This window comes from Lithobates pipiens, unplaced genomic scaffold (genome assembly GCF_037356315.1).
Source record: "Lithobates pipiens isolate NorthernLeopardFrog02 unplaced genomic scaffold, aLitPip1_a1.2 Scaffold_13, whole genome shotgun sequence".
Classification (NCBI taxonomy): domain Eukaryota; kingdom Metazoa; phylum Chordata; class Amphibia; order Anura; family Ranidae; genus Lithobates; species Lithobates pipiens.
The window spans coordinates 245,667,588-245,680,718 of NW_027507718.1; the positions used below are offsets into that span (position 1 = coordinate 245,667,588).

Here is a 13,131-nt window from a genome sequence, read left to right on the forward strand (position 1 = left end):
TATTAAAAATTAAGGAGAAGACAAGATGACTAGTTATTTGTTCATTGCTTGTTATCATAAACATCCTCAGTTATCTTAAATACTCGAGAATTATAGTTTGTTCCATTTAATGCTCAATTGCATTTCAGAAAATTGATTTGTAAAAAAGGAAATATTTTTGTAGATAATGTGAACTAATAAGTTAGAACATTAAGCATCTGTTATTCAGAACACAATGGCAGTTACTACAATAAAATATGAAAATTACTTTTATTTCATTTTTTTAGACATTCGCTTATGTGGAAAAAATACAACATTTACTATAAACCACACAATGCAAGACAAATAAGTCAGGAACAGACACCATATACTGCTTGCTGTTTTTATTACATTTAAAATGGTTATACAATAAAAAACGTATATATTAAAGGCAAATATACCATTAAAGCTTCGTGCAGAAAAGGGACAATACAAACCTTAGATTGGTATGAACATCTGGACTTTTATAAGACAACCGGAAGCACTCCAAAAAGATTTTATTTATTTTTTTACAGCATCTCATAAATTAACAGTGTGTAGCAGTAAAACAACTCATGGTCCTTAATAAAAAAAAATTGTAATGTGTGCAATATAAGCTAATTTCAATTACACATATTTTTAACCTAAACTTCAGGCAGATGTACAGTAAACACAAATGAATGCCATTTTTGTTAATCATCTATACCTCAGTAAATTTATTTTTAAATGCAAGCAGTGTATGCCCTTGAATATGTCCTAGTATCAGCCTAGTATCAGCCTCTTGTATTCCATCTATATCACACAGTGCCTGATTAAACTCCATGGAAGCCCTTAAGTCATCCGTCCTCAACCTTTTCAACACAGAGGAACCCTTGAAATAGTTCTCCGGTTTTGGGGAACACCTGTTAAAAATTAGAAGTCTACAACTCATGATACATTAGTGTGATGGTCAGTGGGAAGAATGGTCCTTACACTTGTGGTCATTGGGAAGACTAACCTCCTTACAGATAGCTAAAAAGATCAATGGTGTGAGTGGAAACTTATCTGAGAGGCAGAAATTGCCCAATCTTGAAGGAACCCCTAGCAACCTCTGGAGGAACCCTAGTTGGGAATCACTGCCTTAAGCAGTCAAAATGCTAGGGCCCCGCTCACAGGTTTTATTTTAGGTTTCTCATGTGCCCTCTAGTGGGATAACATTGAGCTAAGTAGTGTGCACAGCAGCCACTAGGTGGAGATGAACATCGCTACTGTACATTACACGAACGCAGGTTGCGCCAACATTTTTTACAAACTGACAGCTGAAAGAAGATGTGCTTTTAAGGGACACACTGGATACATCACAATAATTCAGTTTTTTGCTCTATAAAGTCTTTAATGTAAAGTTTTAATTCCTTTGAGTTAATTCATTGTTTCCATCTTTTGTAAACAATTTAAGAAAGTTTCATTGTAATTTTCTTTCACGTTTAAATCAGTATTTATTATTAAATTAATATGTTGATCCATTGTTGCCAGAAAGGACTGTGATGTGTGTCTGTGCTGTGCAAATGTTAGGACTGGATAGACAGAAATACAAGCCCTTGAGAAGGGAAAACATATATGTATTTCATCTGTGCATTTATCTGTTTGCTTGAAGTACTGTTTTAACTAGGTGTTTATTTTTGCAGATGTCTGTGCACATCAAACAAGTATGTAAGAAGCTATCAAGAGATGCCAGAGTTACTGAATGCTGTAAGAAATCACCAATAGATACTCTACATTGCTTACATTCCATGAGTGCTGCTGAGTCAATCAAGCTTCCAAAGCTTCAGTTGCCACCGACTGACCAACTATGTAAAAAAGGCAAGAATCAAGGGCTTGAAAAGTAAGCAGACATCTGTACTATACAATTAAGGCCATATTATCCTTTCTAATAGGTTGATTGCATATTTTGAAGACAGAGCAATCCAAGAATAGCAATCCTATACCTACATTTTTCTTTAGGTTGTCATATAAATCAAAATCACGTTTTAACTAGGGATGAGCCGAACCCCCCCCCCCCCCCCCCTGTTCGGGAACATGCGAACAGGCAAAAAATTTGATTCGAACACGCAAACACCGTTAAAGTCTATGGGACACGAACATGAATAATCAAAAGTGCTAATTTTAAAGGCTTATATGCATGGAATTGTCATAAAAAGTGTTTGGGGACCTGGGTCCTGCCCCAGGGGACATGTATCAATGCAAAAAAAAGTTTTAAATACGGATGTTTTTTCGGGAGCAGTGATTTTAATAATGCTTAAAGTGAAACAATAAAGGTGTAATATTCCTTAAAATTTTGTACCTCGGGGAAGTCTATAGTATGCCTGTAGGGGCGCATGTTTCCCATGTTTAGAACAGTCTGACAAAAAAATGACATTTCTAAAGGAAAAAAAAAGTAATTTAAAACTACTCGCAGCTACAATTGTTGGTCCACGATACACATAAAATGTAATTTATTAAAAACGGCATGGGGATTTCCCTACAGGGGAACCCTGAACCAAAATTTAAAAATAATGCGTGGGGGTCCCCCTAAATTCCATACCAGGCCCTTCAGGTCTGGTATGGATATTAAGGGGAACCCCGTGCCAAAAATTAAACCCTGCGTCAAAATTTAAAAAAAAAATGGCGTGGGGGTCCCCCTCAAAATCCATACCAGACCTGAAGGGTCTGGTATGGATTTTAAGGGGACCCCCACACCAATTTTTTTTTTTAAATGGCGTGCGGTCCCCACAAAAATCCATACCAGACCCTTATCCAAGCACGCAAACTGGCAGGCCGCAGGAAAGAGGGGAGATGAGAGAGCACCGCTCTGACCCTCCTCCTTAGCAACCAGCTATATACAGTGTAAAAAAAATGCAAAAAAGCAAATCACTGAAAAATCGAGGTAAAAACGTGCGTCCAAAAACGCAGCAAGCACTGCAAAAAGCACTGCAGAAATGCTCAAAATCAACATGCATAGATGTGAATCCAGCCTTCGCTTTCAGATTTGCACTACAGAACATATTCCATAGGAAACCATGATAAATGGACTGTAGTGCAAATCTGCAAAATACAAAAAGCACTAAAACTGCATAGGTGTGAATCCAGCCTCAAGGTTAATCTTGGAAACGTTTAAAGGAATTATGTGGCCATTTTAGATTTGGGTACAGTTTAGTGGGATTATACATGAAACTTGATTAGGATTAGGAGGTTCTGCTCATTGTATGGTAAATGCATGTACTATTCAGTCTTAAAAGTCACTGCATAAAACTCACAAAAAATTGTACCGATTTATCAAAAAAAAACAAATACATAAAAAAAAAAAGAAGAAGAAAAATCACTGTGCAGAACTTTTACATGGGTCACGTTTCTTTAAACAGAGAACTATTATGCATTGGGGGAAATTTACTAAAATTGGAACACACAGAATCTGGTGCAGCTGTGCACAGTAACCAATCAGCTTGTAGGTTTTACTGAACAAGCTGAAGTTAGAAGCTGATTGGTCACTATGCACCACTGCACCAGATTCTGTTTGCACCAGTATTAGTAAATCACCTTCAAAGTGTTGCACACCAAGATCAAAGTAACTTTGACCAAACTTTTTGCACACCAAGTCAATCAATAGTAAGATTTGTTTTTAAAAAACAGTCAACCGACTTAAAAAAAAAAAAAAAAAATGTAATGGATTTAGGGCCATTTCTTGTCCTATTGAAGATTTCCATAAACCACCTCCCACGGCAAAAAAATCATGTTCTTTTTTTTTAAGTCTTCCTTTTGATGTATTACAGCAGCAATATTCATTAACATTTCATACAACATTTGGGCTTATTTAGTGCTCATATAGCAAAGGGAATGATTACTTTGAAAATTGTATATTGCCATTAGGGATGAGCTTCGTGTTCAAGTCGAACATACGTTCGACTCGAACATCGGCTGTTCGCCCGTTCGGCGAATTCCGAACGTTATGGGCCGTTCGCGCCAAATTCGTGTGGCGCTCACGGCCCACAATGCACTGTGTCATCGCAGTGCATTGCTGGCTCATGATTGGCCAAGCATAAACTGTGACCCCGCATGCTTGGCCAATCACAGCGCCAGCAGTGAGGAGAGCCATGATTGGCCACAGGCAGGATGCCTGTGGCCAATCATAGCTCAGGCTGTGTAGTACACGCCCCACACTATATAAGGCCGCCAGCGCGGTGGCCTTGTGTAGTGTGTTGGCGTCTGAAGCAGTTAGTGGGTGTTCTGTGTACCTTCAACACAGTATACACCGATCGTTATCGGCCGATTTTCGATCTTGCTCTTCTGTAGTGGTTGTTGTCAGCGTGCCCTGACCGCAGTATACACCGCTATATTCACCTCATCTACATAGCTAGTGATCTATCTTTTATAATAGAGCTTGCAGTCAGTAGTGTTAGGAGCTTGTGCGTGCTGTCTGCGTGCTCTGTACCCAGTACACAACGCTATATCCACCTACATAGCTCTTCTCTATTTGAGCCCACTTGCCATCTGCAGGAGTTATTGGAAGTTGTGTGTGCCTCCAGCACAGCACAGTATATATCTGTATATACCCCTTTATCTCTGGTGTTCTATAATAAAGGCATCTGCAGGAGTTAGTGGGTGTTTTGTGCCTCCAGCACAATATACACCTGTATCTACCCTTTATTGCTGTTCTCTAATACAGCCATCTGCAGGGCTTAGTGGGTGTTGTATGACTCCATTACAGTATACCCCTTTATCTCTGGTGTTCTATAATAAAGGCATCTGCAGGAGTTAGTGGGTGTTGCGTGCATCCAGCACAATATACACCTGTATCTACCCTTTATTGCTGTTCTCTAATAGAGCCATCTGCAGGGCTTAGTGGGTGTTGTGTGACTCCATTACAGTATACCCCTTTATCTCTGGTGTTCTATAATAAAGGCATCTGCAGGAGTTAGTGGGTGTTGTGTGCCTCCAGCACAATATACACTACCCAACTGCTGTTTTACCCAACTCCCTTCAGGCCATTACCATGTCTGGAAGGCCAGCAAGGAGAGGCAGACAAGCGCGAGCCGATAAAAGAGGGCAAGCAGGCTCTGTGTCTAGAGACAACAGTGCTGGTCGTGGACGCGGTGCATTGTCATCAGCACGTGGCCATGGGACACGCTTGTCCTTCTTTTCAGCAGCTGGACATGTTGAACCGCAACATGCCAACGACTTGGTAGAGTGGATGACCAAGCCCTCTTCATCCTCCTCATCCTCTCTCACCCAGTCTCAGGGTACTAGCAAAGCAGCTGCCAACGCATCGTCTTCCCTCGTCTCAATGTCATCATCAGTGACTCCTTCCCTAGACCCACCACGTCCTCCTGAGGAGTCTCCTGAACTCTTTGAGCACAGTGTTGGGTACATGCTCCAGGAGGATGCCCAGTGTTTTGTAGCCTCTAAAGATGACACTCAGCTAGAGGAAGGCAGTAGCGTGAATGCAGAGAGAGGGGATGCTCAAGAAGGACAGCAATCTGGCAGTCATGTTCCACAAGCTGCAGCATATTGCAAGGTTTGCTACAGCGATGAAGAGGGAGGGGATGATGAGGGCACTGACTCCACGTGGGTGCCTGGTAGGAGAGAGAAGGAGGAGGAGGAGGAGGAGGCACATGTCCAACTAGGCAGGATGCCCTCCGGGGGCCAGCTTAGGGGCAGCACACTGACTGTATCACACCGCAGAGCTCCGTCTGTGCAGGGCGCTGCCTCTGCGCGTTATTCTAAAAGTTCTTTGGTGTGGGCCTTTTTTGAGGCGAGTGCATCAGATCACACCGCTGCTATTTGCAACATATGTCTCAAGCGTATCTCGCGTGGCCAAAACATCAGCCGCTTGGGCACCACATGCTTGACCAGACATATGTTGACCTGCCATGCAGCTCGTTGGCAAGCGTACCTCAAAGACCCACACCAAAGAACAAAGCGGACCTCTCCTTGCTCCTCATCAGCTGGCATCTCCAACCCCACTAGACCTTCAGTCCTCTCTGAAACCTGCTCTGAGAGGAATGAAGGTGTAGAATTAGGTGTGTCACAGCCAAGTGCTTCCGGGCACTCTGCTAGCAGTACACCCATGTCCGATTATAGCAGGCAAATGTCCCTGCCTCAGCTGCTGGACCGGCAAAAGAAGTTCACTCCCAGCCATCCACATGCCCAGCAGTTGAATGCTAGCTTGGCTAAATTGCTAGCACTTCAACTGCTGCCTTTTCAGTTGGTAGACTCGGCCCCCTTCCGTGAGTTTGTACAATGTGCGGTTCCTCAGTGGCAGGTCCCCAAACGCCACTTTTTCTCATGGAAGGCGATTCCGGCTCTCTACCGGCATGTGGAAGGCAATGTCCTTGCCTCAACGGACAGGGCAGTCAGCGGTAAGGTGCATATTACCGCTGACTCATGGCCCAGCAGGCATGGACAGGGACGTTACCTGTCTTTCACGGCCCATTGGGTCACTCTTCTGGCAGCTGGGAAGGATGCAGGACAAGGTGCAGTAGTGTTGGAGGTTGTTCCGCCACCATGCCTCCAAAATGCTACTATTGGTTGTGACACACCTCTCTCCTCCACCCCCTCCTCTTCTTCTTCCTCCATGGCCTCTTCCAGTGCTCTGTCCTCAGAACCAGTGGTGCTCCGTAGGCGTTCCAGGGGCTACGCAAGTACGCAGGCAAAACGATGCCATGCCGTGCTTGCGCTGGTTTGTTTGGGGGACAGGAGCCACACTGGGGCGGATGTTTTGTCAGCTCTGCAGGGGCAGGCCGAGAGGTGGTTGGCGCCACGCCAGCTTAAGCCAGGAATGGTGGTTTGCGACAATGGCACCAACCTCCTCTCCGCCCTCCGACAGGGACAACTGACCCATGTGCCCTGTGTAGCTCACGTCCTTAACCTGGTGGTGCAGCGGTTCTTGGGCAGGTACCCCGGCTTACAGGATGTCCTGAAGCAGGCCAGGAAAGTCTGTGTGCATTTCCACCGATCATTTAATGCCTGTGCTCGGCTGGCTGAGCTCCAAAAGGAGTTGAACCTGCCCAAGAACCGCCTTATATGTGTCATGCCCACCAGGTGGAACTCAACTTTGGCCATGCTGCAGCGGCTGCACACGCAGCAGAGGGCCATCAATGAGTACCTGTGCGACTACGGCACCAGGACAGGGTCAGGGGAGCTCGGTTTTTTCTCACCACACCAGTGGGGCATAAACAGGGATGCATGCACTGTCCTGTCACCATTTCAGGAGGCCACAAGGATGGTGAGCAGTGACAGTGCATGCATCAGTGACACTGTACCTCTTATCCACCTCTTGGAGCATACGCTGCGTGGAATAATGGACAGGGCACTTGAGGCAGAACAGAGGCAGGAAGAGGAGGACTTCCTTGCCTCTCAAGGCCCCCTTTATCCAGACAGTGTTCCTGCTGTGCCACCCATCACACAGGAAGAGGATGAGGAGGAGGAAGAGGAGGAGGAGGATGATTGTGTCAGCATGGAGGTGGAGGCTGGCACTCAGCATCAGCAGCAGCAGTCTTGTAGGGATGATTTACAGTCCCAAGAAGCACGTGGACTTGTACGTGGCTGGGGGGAGGTAGCTGCGGATCATGTTGTCCTTAGTGACCCAGAGGACTCCGGACCGAATGCCTCAGCTAACCTACGCTGCATGGCCTCCCTGATCCTGCAAAGCCTGCGGAAGGATCCTCGTATTCTTCGGATCAAGGAGAGGGACCATTACTGGCTGGCCACTCTCTTTGATCCACGGTACAAGGGTAAGGTTGCCGACCTTATCTTGCCATCGCAGAGGGAGCAGAGGATGAGACATCTCGGGGAGGCCTTGCAGAAAGGTCTGTGCAACGCATTCCCAGAGACTGGGAGGTTACTAACTCCTGGTCCTGGAAAACGTGTTGCTGAGGCATCGGTCAGAAGGAGCGGTGGAGAAGGTGGCCGTCTGACTGATGCTTTCAGACAATTTTTTAGTCCGCAGCCCCAAGGTATGATCGGTTCCAGCAACCATCGCCAGCGTCTGATTTACATGGTGCAGGAATACCTAGGGGCAAGGTCAGACTTGGACACCTTTCCCACCGAAAATCCTCTGGCTTACTGGGTCTTGAGAATGGCTCACTGGCCAGAGCTTGCACAGTATGCAATTGAGCTACTGGCCTGTCCTGCATCCAGCGTTCTTTCGGAACACACCTTCAGTGCTGCTGGTGGCTTTGTTACCGATCACAGGGTGCGCCTGTCCACCGAATAAGTTGATCGACTGACCTTCATCAAGATGAATCAGTCTTGAATCACCCACAGCTACCAAGCACCTGAAGCTGATGTAACCAAATAATTTTTTTGGAAATATCACATCCCTTCAAGACTGTCTATGCTGATGCTGACTGACTGTCCTGTTATGTTGATTGTCTATCCTCTTCCTCCTCCGCTGATATGTTGGAAGAACATTTCTGGTTCTGGATGATGCCATCAGCCCAATTTTTCTGCCCCTGTTTAACAGTATATGGGAGAGGTTGCAGTGTGGTGGCACCAGCACCAGTGCCTAAGGCCCAATTTTTCTGCCCCTGTTTAACAGGGGCGTTTAATTACAATTTTTGATGCAATGCTTTGCAGCAGGGCTAATTCCTGCAATAAAACTAGAGTATATGGGAGAGGTTGCAGTGTCGTGGCACCAGCACCAGTGCCTAAGGCCCAATTTTTCTGCCCCTGTTTAACAGGGACATGTAATTACAATTCTTGATATAATATTTCACAGGAGGGCCCGTTCCTTTGCCCACCCAGAGTAACTGTGAGGACTTATAGTGTTGTGGCACCAGCACCACAACCACCAAAGGTCAATTTTTCTACCACTGTTCAACAATGGCGTGTAATTACAATTCTTGATATAATCGTTCACAGCAGGGCGCTCCAGCGCCCAGCAGAGCATATAGGGCAGGCCCCTACTTTCAAACATCCAACTTACAAACATCTCCTACTTGCAAACGGAAGGAGACAACAGCAAGTGAGATGAAAAAAGATGTACGACAAAACAAATTATACAGGGGTGATAACCCTTCCATATGTTTTCCAAAAAGCTTAAAAATAGTTTTTTTGACTGGAGCTACACTTTAAAAATGTACCAGTTGAAAATTACAAACAGATTCAACTTAACACAACAAACCTACACAGTCCCTGTCTTGTTTGCACCGCCTGTATACTGCTGTTCTGAGTATATAGGGCCTGGGGGCCACACGCATTTCCTTTTTTTAATATGGGTACTGGGTTCCCCTTAATATGCGTACAAGACCCAAAGGGGCTGGTAATGGGCAGGGAGGGCTACCCATGCCATTTTTCTCAATGATTTTCAACCATATTGCAGGAACCAGATATAACATTAAAACCGCAAGCAGTTTTAAATGATGTTATTTCCGTTTAATGTCATTTTGTGCAGGGACTGTTCTAAACACGGGAAACACGTGGCACTTCACAGGCATACTACAGACACCCCCCAGGCACCATATTTAAAGGAATATTTCACTTTTTTTTCACTTTAATCGTCATTAACCACTTCCCACCCGGCCAATGCATATATACGGCCGGGTGGGAGCCGTCTACTTCTGATAGGACGTTCAGGAACGTCCTTCAGAAGTAGCGGGATCGCGCGCGCGCGTGCCCGCGCAGCAGCGCGATCCCGATGTGCTCGTGTAACCCGGACACGGCACATCTCAGATCGGCAGGAGGGCTCTGTGATTGGCCCTCCTGATCAATCCCGGCCGTCATGTGATGTAAACAAACAGCCGGTTGCTAGGCAATCGGCTCTCCTCTCCTCACACGGAAGTCATCGCTGAGGAGAGGAGAGCAGAACGCTGCAGCCGGCTGATGATCAGTGAGTATGAGCTGTTTTTTACAGCTTTTTACTCACTGATCATCAGTCTAGTGTAAACACACAACACAGTGTAAACACAGTCCCCACATATGTCCCCAAAACACACATGTCCCCAAAACATACATGTCCCCAAATAATAAAAACACATGTCCCTAATAATAAAAACATGTCCCCCACATATGTCCCACTAAAATCACATGTTCCAATGATTATCTGCACACATATGTACGTGATCACCTGCACACATATGTACATGATCATTTGCGTACATATGTCCGTGATCACGCAAACCAATTATTATACACTTAACGGAATTTTTTTTACCAAAAACATGTAGCAGAATACATTTTGGCTTAAATTTATGACAAAATTTGATTTTATTGGATTTCTTTTAAAATAGAAAAAATAAAATATTGCTTTTTTTTCCAAATTTCCGATTTTTTTGCGCTTATATCGCAAAAAATAAAAAACGGAGTCGTGAATAAATAACACCAAAATAAAGCTCTATTTGTGCGAACAAAATGATAACAATTTCATTTGGGTACAGTGTAGCATGACTGCGCAATTGTCACTGAAAGCGCTAGAGAGATGAAAGCTGAAAATTGGGCTGGGAAGGAAGGGGGCGAAAGTGCCCTGTATTGTAGTGGTTAAAATCAGTGCTCCCGCCAAAACTGCCATTTTTAAAAACATTTTAGGCATTGACCCATGTCCCCTGGGGCAGGAGCCAGGTCCCCAAACCCTTTTTAGGACAGTATCTTGCATATTAGCCGTTAAAATTAGCACTTTTAATTTCGAACGTTTGAGTCCCATAGACTTCAATGGGGTTCTAAAGTTCGTACGAATTTGGCGTCCGTTCGAAAGTTCTGGTGCGAACCGAACCGGGGGGTGTTCGGCTCCTCCCTAATTGCCATAATTTGTAAAAAAAAAGCTGACACTATGTTATCTTTGAATACCCAATCATGTGCAGGATTTGTATGCACATAATTGGATGATTGTAAACACAGCTTCGCCCTCTTTACTTTATTCACACCTATGCAGGTTGCAGTGGCATATTCCAGGTCCATTTTGCGTTTTTCATTACACACTTTTGATCCGTTGAAGTCTATGGAACCAAAAACCAGGCCCTTTCCATAAAATGCACAGAACTACATCCATAGGAAACCATATTAATGGACTGTAGTGTGTTTCTGCAAAACTGAAAATGAACTAAAAATGCATAGGTGTGAACCAGGCCTAAAATAAGAGAAGCACACCATTTGATTATGGAAAGGCCAACAGAAGCTGCTGCAGGTGTGTGGAGGTATAACTAGGTTTAGATCTAGGACTTCAAAGTCCCACTGTTGTTTGATATGTCTGTGAAAGGGCCTTCAGGCCGGGTTCACACTGGTACGACAAACGCTCCGACATTGGGAGCTCATGTTGCACGACGTGTGAAAATCAATGTTTCCCTATGGGAGCCGTCTTAACTGGTACGACGCAAGGCGGTGTGACTTTGAAACTGCCCCCTGTACTACTTTGGTCCTACTTTCATCCCACTTCAGTCCATTGACTATCATTGAAGTAGGATGAAAGTTGGATCCTTGTTCTAAACCATCCAACTTTGGCATCCGACATTGTGTTATTGTGTTATTTCCTGCCACCTGCTGTTGCCCCTACCATTGTGTGGTCAAAGGACAAGTTGTACTATCTGAAAAGTCGGATCAAAGTAGTATCCTGTTCATGAAAGTCAGATGGATGTAGGACCAATGTAGGACTGATGTCGCAGAGCAAAGTAGGATGAAAGTCATACTATTGTCATGTAGTAAAGTGTGAACCCAGCCTCAATCAAATAGAAAGTATACTGTAAGCAAAGTCCACAAATTGCCAAGTGACAAAAAAACTCTGGTGATTATTTGCAATCAGTTTTCTGTATATATACAAGAAGTAAAATATAGGAAAAGCTATAAAGTAATATTTTAATTCATCTATACTAGAAAAAGTCTCTGTAAATATTTTCCTAAATCAATAACAGGATATAGAATACTTTTTCATACTCTGGTTTAAGGAAGGAAAATAATGGAAAAACATAAATAATACTTTATCGCCTATATCCATGCTTGTTTTGAAGAAGGGGTATTTTTAATTTACCAGATGAAAGGAAAGTTTTATCTCGGCAGTCTTTTTTCTCATCTGCAGGTACATGTATGAGATAGCAAGGAGAAACACTAAGCTGCCAGAAGTGTTTGTTGAAAAGCTGTATGAGTCTGTTACAGAGATTGTGAAGAAGTGCTGCGGTTCAGAAAATGCAAATTCTTGTCTGGATAAGAAGGTACTGTGACGTCTTTAAAGCTTGCTGTCCTTTCCACAGCCTTTATATTTGGAGTATGATTAAAATTGAAGTGTCACTGCATAAGCCATATGTTTTTTATCACATCACCAACATCTAGTTGAGTTATCCGGATGATTTCCATCTAAGTCAGAACATGGTACCTTGAGGCAAAGAACAAAAGGCCCACCTAAGCCAGCCATACACTGTAAAAGCAAATTTGATCCCTTCCTCCACAGTTAATAGAATGGGCAGATGAATCCTTCCCACCAGCCAGTGGCAGCTGGTGCTCAAAACTTTTGGGGGGCGCAAACAAGCTGAGAAAAAAAAAACATAATTTGCAGCTACTGTGCCATCAAACGGAGCCATTGTGCCCATCAAATGCAGCCACTGTGCCATCAAACACAGCCATTGTGCCCATCGAATGCTGTCACCGTGCCATCAAATGCAGCCACTGTGCCATCAAATGCAGCCACTGTGCCATCAAACGCAACCACTGTGTTCATCAAACGCAGCCACTGTGCTCATCAAACGCAGCCACTGTGCTCATCAAACGCAGCCACTGTGCCCATCAAATGCAGCCACTGTGCCATCAAATGCAGCCACTGTGCTCATCAAACGCAGCCACTGTGCCATCAAATGCAGTCACTGTGCCATCAAACGCAGATACTGTGCCATCAAACGCAACCACTGTGCTCATCAAACGCAGCCACTGTGCTCATCAAACGCAGCCACTGTGCTCATCAAACGCAGCCACTGTGCAGATAAAATTCAGCCACTGTGCCCATCAAATGCAGCCACTGTGCCCATCAAATTCTGCTAGTGGGCCCCATCAGATGCTGTTAGTGTGCCCCATCAGATGCCGCCAGTGTGCCTCATCAGATGCTGCCAGTGTGCTCCATCAGATGCTGCCTGGCACTTACCTGTCTCGGAGCAGGTCAGCGGCGGTCTCCTGCACATCCTCCATGTCTTATTCTGTCCTCTCTCA

General features: G+C 44.6%; 1 protein-coding gene across 1 annotated transcript in view; it reads left to right on the forward strand.

The window, feature by feature from the left end:
* The window catches only part of GC (GC vitamin D binding protein), a 202,612-nt gene that overhangs the window by 140,852 nt on the left and 48,629 nt on the right, over window positions 1-13,131 (forward strand). The window contains exons 8-9 of the mRNA XM_077476444.1: window positions 1,662-1,858; window positions 12,014-12,146. Coding sequence (XP_077332570.1) covers window positions 1,662-1,858; window positions 12,014-12,146 — 330 coding nt within the window. The remainder of the gene's footprint in view (window positions 1-1,661; window positions 1,859-12,013; window positions 12,147-13,131) is intronic.